This window comes from Stegodyphus dumicola, chromosome 6 (assembly GCF_044657685.1).
Source record: "Stegodyphus dumicola isolate Sdum_Otavi_A_Nest chromosome 6, ASM4465768v1".
In the NCBI taxonomy this organism is placed as follows: domain Eukaryota; kingdom Metazoa; phylum Arthropoda; class Arachnida; order Araneae; family Eresidae; genus Stegodyphus; species Stegodyphus dumicola.
Window position 1 is genome coordinate 94,835,747 of NC_140773.1, and position 12,488 is coordinate 94,848,234.

The window sequence follows — 12,488 nt, forward strand, 5'->3', positions numbered from 1 at the left end:
CAGAATAATTAGTCTGTCTGATAGTTCCTGAACTGTATAACATAGATTTTAAGAAATAGCTTCTTTAATAGGTCCTTGTTCACAGAAGATGACTGTCCAGAATGTGCATCATATTCGAGACCAGTACTTTCATACTTAAATGTCTCAAACCACCTTCGAACTGTGTTGTGAGGTACACTCAAACCTGTTTTTGTGTGGTGGATAGGGACCACATAAAAAATATTTGCGCAAAACTTCACGAATAGCTCTAAAAATAGCATCGGAGTCATTTAGAGTGGACTTTTTTCAGTTACCATGTAGTCGGTGATCACTTTTGGAATTATTGTTGTTTCTTGAGATGCTTGTATATGTCTCGGTATCCAGATATACAAAATTGAAGCTCCTTTTTTTATTATTAACTTCGTCAATTGTGTTCCAATTTCATTGAAATTTTCATATACCGCACAAAAAAAACCTCACAAAAACAGGTTTGAGTGAATAGTACAAATTTTATGAGCAGTCCGACTGACATTTTGAATGAACTTCTGAGCTTTCAGTTCTTAGCAGTGCAATGGAAAAAAAAATGTCTCAGCATATGCTAGACTTATGCAACATAAGCAGAAAAAGCTGTATTGACATATTTACATGTATAAAGGTCATGCCTTATCAGCAGTCACATCAGAAAAAAACCCATTTCGATTTGAAAAACCACAGAACTTTCCAGTGACTCAGTAGTAAAGTTAATAATTAGTCTTAGAATGTGTTTATTTTTATACATTAGCTTTTGGGGGGAGGGGGTAGATATTGTTTACATTCTCTCAACTTTTAATTTATTTCAGTTTTTTGCTTTAATATTAAGAATTTACTTGATTTAAATGTGATATTAAGTCGCTTCCTTTTATAGGGCCAAGAGAAAAAAGGAGATAGTGGTATGAATTTAGGTCCAATTGCAGCTGCTGGTGCTGCTGCTCTTGCTGGTATGGCAGGGTCAGCTCTTATAGGTGGTAAGCATGGCAAGCACAAGAAAAATAAGCATGGACATGGTATGGGAAGTATGCTAGGAGGTGCTGGACCCGGTGGTTTAATAGGTGGTGTCGGCTCTCTCTTAGGTGGGAATAAACATGGTGTACGTATTGGAAAAGAATAAAGGCTTATTTGATATTTCAGTCATTTTTTGTTTGTTTCTAATTTTAATTAAAAATGAGATGCTTAATTTATGAAGTGCTTATCTGTTTTACAAAACTGTTGTCATGACCAGGGCCATTCCTAGGTCATTGGCTGCCTGTGTACTTTCCTAAGATTGCCACCTTCAAATTAAAAAAAAAATGCTCAATGATTAATAAAGTTTTTATTTCATACCCACTAAGTACTTACATATGACAAATTGTATAAAAGGTACTTACATATGACAAGTACTGTCAATGAATTTAACGAATTAAAAATATTTAGGCATGGTATCAGAAGAGTCTGGCCATCCACATACTTTTACACTCTGCACCTGCGCTAGGAACATCCCTGATAATGACACTTATTCCATTTTGCAAGTAGTATATATATAACACAGCACCAAGACATGAAAGTCAGGCATTGTTCAGTTTTGGACAGGGTGGATAAGATTAGAAAAGATATATATATATATATATATATATTATATTGAAGCTAATACATGATAGATTATGATAGAGTATTCAAACTAACAAAGCATGTTTGTTAAATGCATAATTTGAAAGCAGCTAATGAGCCAATTTTTTTCCTAAAATTTAATTTTATTTATATATATGCTTATTTTTTTAAACCAAAGTAAGAAGGATTTTTTGTAGCCACCCATCCCCCTGAAAAAAAATAAATTTTGAGTTTTATTTACTAAATATTTCTAAATAGTAATAATGATGCAAAGGAGAAAATTCCAATTTATGTTTATTTTCTGCCTGAAATCTAAAGTGTGCTATCTGCAAAAAACTTCTGATGGTTACTGACTTTGTAATTCAAATGTATTGAGAGTTAAATATTAAATTTCCAGACTGGCATTTATTTCAGATACTTTTATTAAATAAACACTAAATTTCATTTAACTTGAACAAAAGTAAACAGATTATGAAAACTTTCCAAGAGGGATGAAATTGGAGAATAAATAATGACTTCCCATTATCTTTCTTTTATTTATTATTTTTTTTTTTATTTTTTTTTTTTTTTTATTTTTTTTTTTTTTTTTTTGTTTTATGTGATTTTTCTTTGATTTATTAAATTTTTTCTTTGATATATGTGTTCTTTGACACATACAGAAAAAAATACGTATACAAGGTAACCAAAAAATTCTTGCTGTTTCTGATATGATATTGGAAGAGTAAACCCCAACATAAAAACAGTCATTGAACCTGGCGTGATGAAGTGGTTAGGATGGGAGTCGAGACATTGACCAAGAGTATAAAAGCACTTTGCATCAGTACTTCAAACGTACTCACACAGCAACTGATTGAAATGGACACATCAAAAGTGCTCGTTCGGAGTTGTTTTCTGTATGCTTTTCAAGTGGGCCTGTCAACAGCAGAATCAAATCGCCGAATTTGTCAGGCCTTTGGGGATGATGCTGTTAACGAACGAGCCATTAGGCAATGGTTCCAGAAGTTCATGTCAGGGGATATGTGTCTTTGTGATGCAATGTGCAGTGGTCGGCCACAAGCACTAGACGATGAGGCCCTTAAGAGCAGCCATAAAGAGTGACTGTAGCCAAACATGTGGTGAGCTTGCTGCACACTTCCAGGTATCTAATCAAAGGATAAGGATCAACTCCATTTGCACTGCATAGGAAAGGCATACAAGCTGAGCAAAGTGGATACCCCACTCACTGCAGAGTGACCCAAACAAGATCATAACCCCACTCACTGTCCGATGTAAACAAGCAACAGCTTGTCGCTGCCTGTTTGTTATTGCTTACTTGGCACCGCAATGCATTAATATTTGATCGAGTACTCATCAATGATGAAAAGGGTGTCCAGTATGACACATCCAGGCATTTCAGACATTGATTGTCACCACGGAACCCTGTGCCTCACACTGTAAGACCTTCTCTCAACACACTCAAGATCGTGCTGTGTATCTAATGGACTAGTTGCCAAGTGGCGCACTATGAGCTCCTGCCAGTGGGCCAAACCATCATAGCAGGCCTGTATTTGCAGTATTTGGAATGTGTGCATCAGGTACTGATGCATAAAGAGCCAGCATTGGCCACTTGTAAGGGTGTGTTCCTCTTTCATGACAATGCGAGGCCGCATGTGGTTTGGGAGGCCTGGGACACCATATAGTGACTGGGCTGAGAGACACTACCCCATCCACCATACTCCCCAGACCTCGTGCCAACAGACTACCACTTTTTCCATTCCCTGGACAACCATCTTAATGAGAAATCCTTCAACAACGGGCTAGACCATGAAAAAGCCCTCACGGACTTCTTTAGGTCCAAGACTCCTGAATTTTACCGCGATGGCATCGCACGGCTAGTCGCTCGTTTGCAAAAGGCACTGGATGCCGATGGTGATTACGTTGAGGATTAGCAGTGATTATTATTTGTTTTATGAATTTTTCTGATTGTCCAAAACAGCAAAAACGTTTTTGGTTACCTTGCATTTGTATGCAAATAATTATAAACTTCTTTATTTCTTATTACAACTTTCAGCTAGTACACTTCACGATGTTTTTAAGTTTCATAAGAATTGTAACCTTGGAGAAAATATAAACTATATCACAAATTGTAAATAATCATTGGGTCAGTCAGGTTCCATTTTATTAATTTTCAATTACAAAAAAAGCTGTTTACATATAAACATGCATTCAAGCAAAGTGATTATTCTTATTGCAAAAACTTGTACCTGACAGCATTTATCTTTTGATAAGTTTCAAAAAAGTTAAATAAGTATGTGTCTTCAAATCTTTAAATAAAATTTATATTGTGGTGTCAATTAATGAGTTCCATCTGTAAATTTCATGGGATTTTAATCATGTTCATTTTGATGGCAATGAAACTAATATATTATTGGACTATTAAGTTCTTAAACCTTTCTCCAAATTCCTGCCATAAGAATGTCATAATAATTTAATTGACTTATGGGAAATGTATTCCTCGGCTGCTTTGGATCTCAATATCTAGCTAGTAATTGGAAAACTTAGGTTCAATTTTCAGCAAGACTACAGTGATTCTTCTAGGTTTCCTGCTTCCTTAAAAACTTAAAACCGATTGTAAAATTTTCTTTATAAATGAGAAATATATGATGTAGAGGGGAAAAAAGAAGTCTTTTTTTACACTTTTGTGTAATTTTAATTTAAGATAGTTGTAAATTCAGATTTCGCTATTGGACTTAGCTTTCCTTAAGTTGAAATGTTGATGATTTTTGCATCTATAATTTAACTTTCAATTATGCTTATGGTTCCAATGGAGGTTGATGAGTCAATTCTCCTTTTTTTTTTTCTTTACACTGAATTTAAGATATGACTTCAGCAGCACGAATAATGTGTAAAATGTGTGAGCTTAAAGAAATGATAATGGTGTCCATGATACCTAAAAAAAGAGGAAAAAAATGATGATTTTTAATATACATGAACTATGTGTGCCTATTTTTAAACCCATGTTAGTATCTTACTCCTACATAATTACTTATACATTTTTAATCTCTAACAGAAAAAAATCCTAATAAAAATGGAAGGAAAATTGAACAGTTTTGATAAAAATTGAATTAATTTTTATTATTAAAGAGGGGGGGGGGAATCTAAATTTTTTGTGAATAATTTTTTACTTTTAATATGAATATGTGTTCAAGTTGAAAATCTAACTTTCGAATCATATTTTAATTGCTAATATTGAGCCCATTGAAGACAAACTTTCATTAAGCTACTAACAATTAAAATTGTAATACTATGAGAGAAGCTTCTGATTGATTTGAAGTTTTCAGATGTACAGCATGGCTGCCATACAGATAGTGAGCAATGTGGCACATGCGCATGGCATTTGCACTTGTAACATCAGTCTAGAAGCAGTGTTAAAGAAAACAGAGATTTGAGAATTGCATACATGAACTATGTTTATAAATGAAGTACAAGATGTTTTAAAACTCAAACCATATTGTGAGAAAAGTATTTGTTAACTGAAATAATCAGTAAAATAAAATGCATAGTAATCAAATAATTTTAGAATTTTTTTAAATATTTTTCTTCTAATATCTGATTTCTCTAAATGTTTTTTGTACACAAATCTCCCACCTAAGTTGCCTTGAAAAACCTTAAAACCTTTCTACCACAAGAGGTGTAGTTCCATTTGCAACATGCCAAATTTTAGTTGGTCAGTGCTTGTAATTTTCATCCTGTACACTTCAACTTCATAATACTCCAGACAAAGAAGTCAAGAAGTGTCAAGTGTAGCAGAATGAGCCAACTTTCTCCTTGAGATTCTCAATGAATTAGATTAAGAAGTGTACTGTGTGGTTAATTATGCATGATGTTATCAAACTGTGGTCATACCTTGACTTACTAAAGCACAACTGTATTATTAAAACCATTTAAAATTACAAAGAAAATATCTATTATATTGAGATAACTGTTGCTTAGTTCATCAGAAAATATGAATAAACTTTTATGTACAAAATGTAGATTTTTCTTAGTCACCTCAAGCTAAACATTAATTGTAGTGTTTCTCTTACATTGAAATATTAATCCCAATAAATGGGTTCACTGCATGGGTGTTTTCATAACTTTTTGTATGTTCAATGTACATAGCTTCCTGTATAAAGTTTCTCATCTTAGATAGTTCTTGTATACTTTGCATGTTCGGTTAAACAGAAGAAGGGGGGGAAAAAAAAACATTGAAATGTAGCAGCATGGGCAGTTTATGTCTGCATTCTAGTATTGTGGTGATAATGTATGCCACAAGTATAAAATGTAGCTTTATTTGTAAATCTGAATGTGGTAAACATCCTTCTGAAGGGAATAGTGTAGATTTCTCTGAACGGTTGTCCAGGGAACATCAGCCTTTGTATTCAGTGTATGTAGAACAGGCACGTCAGACTTTGACGCATTATTCTGTGGCCTTTGGTTATTCCCAAGAAAATAATCAAAAGTACATATAATTATACTATATTAATAAAAATTGGAATTCTACCCAGTGTCCAGGTGTATATAAAACCTCAGATAGTAGAACAGACTCTTTTGATAGACTTTTTTAAAAAAGTATTTTCTCAATCAAAGTTGAGATGTACTAGCCATTTATAGATGAAATTAATCAGAAATTTTTAAAATAAATTACTCTAATTTTCTGATGTCTTGTGTGGAGATTTATTTTGAATTTTTTTAAAGAGTTCTCTTTAATTGTTTTTAACAATAAATTTATATTATCTGTTCTGAAAATTAATGTGGAAAATAATTTTTTTTTTTTTTTTTTTTTTTTTTTTTTTTTTTTTTTTTTGGTAAAGCATTCTGGGAGCAGTGGAATACCTGTAGGAGGGGCTGTTGCCGGTGGAGCAGCTGCATTAGCTGGTGCTTATATGCTTAGTAAGAGTCCTGTGAGTATTAACAACTTGTAGAATCTTATTGATTTGAAAAATTTTGTTAAAAGTATAAAATATCTATACATTATTCAAATCAAAAGATCATCAAATCAGTTAATTTTTATAAGAAACTGATTCAGATTTTTTTATACTAAATAATATGAATACCATCATTTTCTTTTAATTATTTTATTTTGAAAAGTGTCAATATATTACCAAAGTTTTCAGGTGAGGCTGAAAAAATTTTCCCTTTAAATAATTCTGTTGCACTAAGCATAAATGATACTTTCATTTTCAAGAATCTCGTGAATGTGAATATTACAGGAAAGTCATTGGTCAACTGAAATAACTTTTGCATAATGATCAAAGGTGAGCATGTGTTGAACTCTTTTGGAATGTTGTTATTATTTTTCCTCACATATTTTCTTTTTTTAAGCATCTGAAAATAGAAAGGGGAAAATTATGCAAGTAATTTAGTTTCTGAAGCATGGGGTTACAATAAAATATAAAAAATAAAAATTAGTCATGTATAAACTGCTGATAACCATCACAATATTATTTCTTTAAAAGAAACTTGTATTCCAGTACGAATACTAAATAAAAAAATATGAAAAATTCCAATAGTAATAAATAATATTAACATACCTAATAGATATTGAGTATATATCTGACAGTAGCTGAGTTGCATATATTGCGCCTGTGTGACGTATTCGGCTCATTTACCTTGTAAAGCTCCAGAGGTGCCTGAATCTAGATTGCAGATTGCAGTTCCCAAGTCTATGAATGAATCTAGATTGCAGTTCCCAAGAGGAACAAAACTGAAAAGGGGCAAACGAAAGACACGGATTTCTTAAGATTGAAATACATCAGAGGCTACAATGAGCGAGAATGTGAATAATAACAGTAAGGTGGAATTACATGTTTGGAAAGTTTCTTTAGTGTGAGAACACCTGCCACGTCTGGGTAGCTTAATGAAGAAACTGCACAAAATATGATTCATATAATAAATGCAAGGGAGAATAAAATGGGTGAAATGCTAATATAAAAGTGCAATTACAAATTTGATACAACTGCCTTAAAATTTTCAGCACTAAAAGACTAAGGGAAAAGTGCTCGAAGAAATATGGCATTATGTAGAAATTCTTTTTTGAGGCCAAAAACAGAGCTTTTGTGACTGTGCAGCAGTAGATCTTTCATTTACTTCCAAAATTATAGATCTTAAAAAAAAATGGGCTGTTTTAAAAATCATGCATATCTATTAGTAATATTTGGCAGCATTTTTATTTAAATATTTATATGACAATTCATGTTCAGAATCATTTTTACATTTATGAAACATGAATTTCTGAGAAAGTGTGAAATATAATTTTATAAATTTAGGTGGCATGATACATAACATTATAATATATAAATATGAAGGAAAAAATTTAAGACACTGCACGTGATATAAAATTCTAGTGTGAAAAAACGAAAATGGTAGTAATATGTTATAAGGAGGGATCAGAAAATGGAAGAAGACCTCAGAAAAAAATTAAAGCTTCTGAATTTAATATGGAATGTGATCTTCTCTCTTGTACCTACATATCACAATGTGTTTTCATGCTGGCAATAGCATTCACCACATTTTGGGGGAATTAGATTCCACTATTCCAGTCTTCAGGGAATTTGCTTCTCTAGGAGTAGGATGTCTCCTGATTTCCTGAGGTAGTTCCACAAGTTCTAAGCTCAAATTTTTCTGACAATGGTATTCGCTCAGTGTCTCTACTTTCAAAGAATTTGTCAACAAGGTTTGCTAAATGCAGATAAGCATTATTGTCTGTAAATAAAAAGACATACACATCTCTGAAGAGTCTTACATAAAATTCTAAGACCTCATCCTAATAGCTGTGGCTGATCTCAGATCCACTGTTGAAAATGTGTAGGAGTTGTTACATAGAACCAGGGAAAAGTAGGCGGCAGAGATCTATATTAACACAAAACCACATTTATCGATGGCACAACACAGAATACCAGAACACAGAATGAACAATTTGTACATATACATACTCAGCTTCGAATCTTATGGACACTAAAAAGTGCCGGATTTGGCATGAGCATAAAATAAACATCATTAACATACTGGGACCCAATATCCTTTCAGGACATCAAATATTATAGCATTACATCAATAAAATATACATACCTATGTAGTTTTAAAAATCACCAACTATAACACTTACACAAATTCAGCATAGTAAATGAACTTTTTGCGCATAAATCAGAAATGTAGAAATAATCTAAACTACAAAACAAAACAAAATTTAATTAAAATCATCATAAAGAAATGAAGTAATATATATATAGTTTAGTTTTCAGACATTAGTAGTACCAGTTTGTGTATTGGTCTCACCATTTTCATATTACTCATGGGTTTCCTCCATTTATTTCTCAGTTGTAACTACATTAAATGTTCCTTAGACCATTTTTCCTAAAAGGCTTGCGAAAGCTGTGTCATCAGCCTCCATTCCTCATGCATGGTAATTTTTTCATTTATAACATTAGGTTCAGGAATTCGCTGTATTTCAGTATCAATTATGAAATGTGCTAGGGATAGATAATGAGATAGATAGTGTGGATAGATCGTGAGGATCGTCGGATGTTGGAATGAGTGGTCAGGAGTTCATCACTGACTATATTTTTGGTAAGATATGTATTGAACTCTTTGATGGTTAATATCTGTGAGCCAATCACTCTTTTCATATGGAATTTCATGGTTTTTACTACAGCCTCCCCGAGGCCCCCAAAATGAGGGAAGGAGTATTAAGTTTGCACTCAACATTTTCTTCTGCTAAGAAATGCCCAACGTTTTTTAAAGTCCACATTTTCAATTCATTTCGTGCACCAACATAATTTGATCCACAGTCACTATAAATTATTTGTGGTGTTCCTCTTCATGCAACAAACCATTTTAGAGCATCAATAAACCCATTGGAACTCAAGTCATTGACTGCTTCCAGATAAACAGCTTTCGTGATGAAGCACACAAATAAGCATATGTATATCTTTGTTGGTCATATTCCTCTTCCGCTTTTATGGCGAACTCGAAATGGGCCTGCAAAATCAGTCCTGGTCCATGAAAATGGTCTCCTTACATTTACTTTAGATACAGGAAGTTCACTCATAACTTGTAGAGACAGTTCCCTGCAATGATGAATGCACATTATGCAGTTTCTTATAATTCTATAAATTAATGATCATGCTCAAAATAATCCAATAATTTTGACAAAGAGCAGAATGTGTCAACTGGAAACCTCAGTATAGATACTTCAAATGATAATGACTTATAAGTTTTTTGATTTTTGGTAGAATAATTGGATATTTAGTTTCTTCTAGCAAATTTGCATTTTTTAATCTTCCCCCAACTCTCAAAAGTTCGTTTTCATCCAATAAAGGGCTTAACTGATATAACTTATTTGAGACATTCAAGGAACTATGGCTTTCTAACTTAGCAGTTTCATCGTGAAATTCAGAACTTCGAACTGCCTTACTTATGATTTTGTGAGCCTGATTAAATTCTTTTACTTCTAGGTAGGGTGTAAGAATTTTAGATTTCCCAGCATTACCAATAAACCTCAAACACCAAGCTACAATCCTAAGCAATCAATTCCACGAAGAAAATTTACTCCACAATTCTTCAACTAAGCTTAACCTTATGACCATAGTTTTAATTATAATCCCATTTTCCTCCTTTTCCACAATAGCCTTATTTAACTGAGGTCCTTTCAACTGTATAGGCCAACATTCCTTACTTTTTGGGTAACCAATAAGGTCCATAAAACCACTTTTCACTTGAAATCAAACATCCAACTGATATAACTTATTGAACCTCTTGTCATAAATTTGCTAGATTATCTTCAGACCTGCAGTGAAACCAAGTAGATCTGTTTTTTCCTGACTTCCAAAACACGATTAGCGACAAACTGTTTCCAATATTTGGCACTTCCCTTAACCCAATATAAAGCTATTTCCAAGTCAGTCCAATATACCTGGTTAGCGATTGGATCTCCAAAAAGATTGAAAATATACTTTCCAACTCGAGCACCGATTTAAACTGCCATTAATTCTAAACAAGGCAATGTAATTTTCTTCAAAGGAGCAATTTTATTTTTTGACATAACAAATGACGCCTTTATATTACCACAACTATCCTGATAACAAAAATAAGCAACAGCTCCATATGCATTTGGAGATGCATCACAAAATACATGCAATTCAAATTCGGCATCCTGGCGATTCACATATCCCAACAAACAATGCCTTTGTAACTTTGTCCTAACCCTTTTATTTCTGAACCTAACTCTTTTATTTCTGAACACCACCTTAACCATTTTTCTGTTGTTTCTTTGTTAACATTTAACCTGGTAATTTTTTATCCCAACTTATACCTTTCTCCCAAATCTCTTGCAACAGATGTTTTATTCTAACCATAAACGGAGCTGAAATACCAAAGGAGTCAAAAAGCATGGCAGCTACTTGCAGAATACCACGTTTCTTACTCTTCATAGAACTCAATTTATCTAGCAATGGTTTAACATCAAGGAAAAGGATATCGACCTCAGGAATCCAATTCACACCTAGCACTTTCAGCTATCTTCTTCTATTCTCAACATTAAGATTTTTCAAACCCCATAATCTTTCCAGTTCAGGAGAGTTGGATCTCAATTTCCACAAATTAAACCCACCTGCCTTCAAAATTAAAACAGCATCATCTGATAATTTATATGCCTCATTTGTATTTTCTGCACTAAAATACAAGTCATCCACATATAATGAATGAAGTATTTAACATGCATACTGAATCAAAATTAGTTTTCTCATATTTCCCAAGATGGGTTTTAAGAATACTAATTAGTATAAAAGGTGAAATTTTGAAACCAAGCGGCAACCTATTCATATGCATAATAATTCAGCATTTTCCTTATCGGGAAGCCAAAGAAATTTATGTTGCTTTTCAGCAATTTTTATCATTAAAAATGCTTTTTTGATATTCCCATTAAATGCAATTTTAAATTTTCTGAAATTCAATAATGCATCTAGTACATAAGGATTTAAATTTGGACAAATTTCTAAACAATACATTAGGATTTAAATTTGGACAAATTTCTAAACAATCATTCAAAGACATAGCTTTCTTAGTTTTCGAACTACAATTGTATACAATGAGAACTTTCGTAGTATTCTTGTTTCTGTTTACAGCTGCTCAATGTGGTATAAAATATTCATTACAAACCCTTCCGCATTCTTCGCATTTCTTTACTCTCTTGGTAGCAAATTATTTGCTTATATTCGTTTGCAATCAACTCATTTTTTTTTTTTTTTCAAAACATGCAAATCATCAAACTGTCTTCTAGCTATGGAAAAATTATTTTCTAATTCTGAAGGCAATGTTTTCTATAGGAATTTAGTTTCATGTCGCCATCATTTTCAAATTGTTCAATTAAAAACTTGTCTGTTAAAAAATTTTATCAACTTTGTACTATTAAAATTTTTTGATCATTAAATAGATAAGTGAAAGTTCACTTACCTTCTAAATAGGGCTGCCCTGAACTGCCTTCTTTCCTTCTTGTCGGTATCTGTCTCTATAATGAACTTCGATTCACTGCGAAACACAGCTATAAACTTTTTAAGAAATTTTAATTTGTATGAAAGATATCTACAAAATATTTACAAGTTATAATGATTACAAGCATAATTTATACGCAGACGGTCTATCGTTATACATCTGTTATACGCGTCAGCCGTTCAACTGACTATTTTTAGTCTCTTTCGCCAGAGGGCGTTCGTGGAAGTAAAGTTCTAGTAAGCAAACGCGACACTCCCACCTTGAGGTCCAGTATCAACAGAGAATGGACCTCAACATACCTGTAGTTCAAGTCTTTTGAGATTTCGTCATACGTCGAGTTCTGTACCTCACTAGCATATCCGACTCAGGTCTAAAGA

The 12,488-nt window shown here is 32.9% G+C and overlaps 1 protein-coding gene across 3 annotated transcripts in view; it reads left to right on the top strand.

The window, feature by feature from the left end:
• Positions 1-12,488, top strand: part of LOC118198116 (uncharacterized) — a 110,990-nt gene that overhangs the window by 62,570 nt on the left and 35,932 nt on the right. For all 3 annotated transcript variants that reach the window (XM_085818680.1, XM_085818681.1, XM_085818679.1), the window contains exons 7-8: positions 884-1,105; positions 6,435-6,524. In XM_085818680.1, coding sequence (XP_085674806.1) covers positions 884-1,105; positions 6,435-6,524 — 312 coding nt within the window. The remainder of the gene's footprint in view (positions 1-883; positions 1,106-6,434; positions 6,525-12,488) is intronic.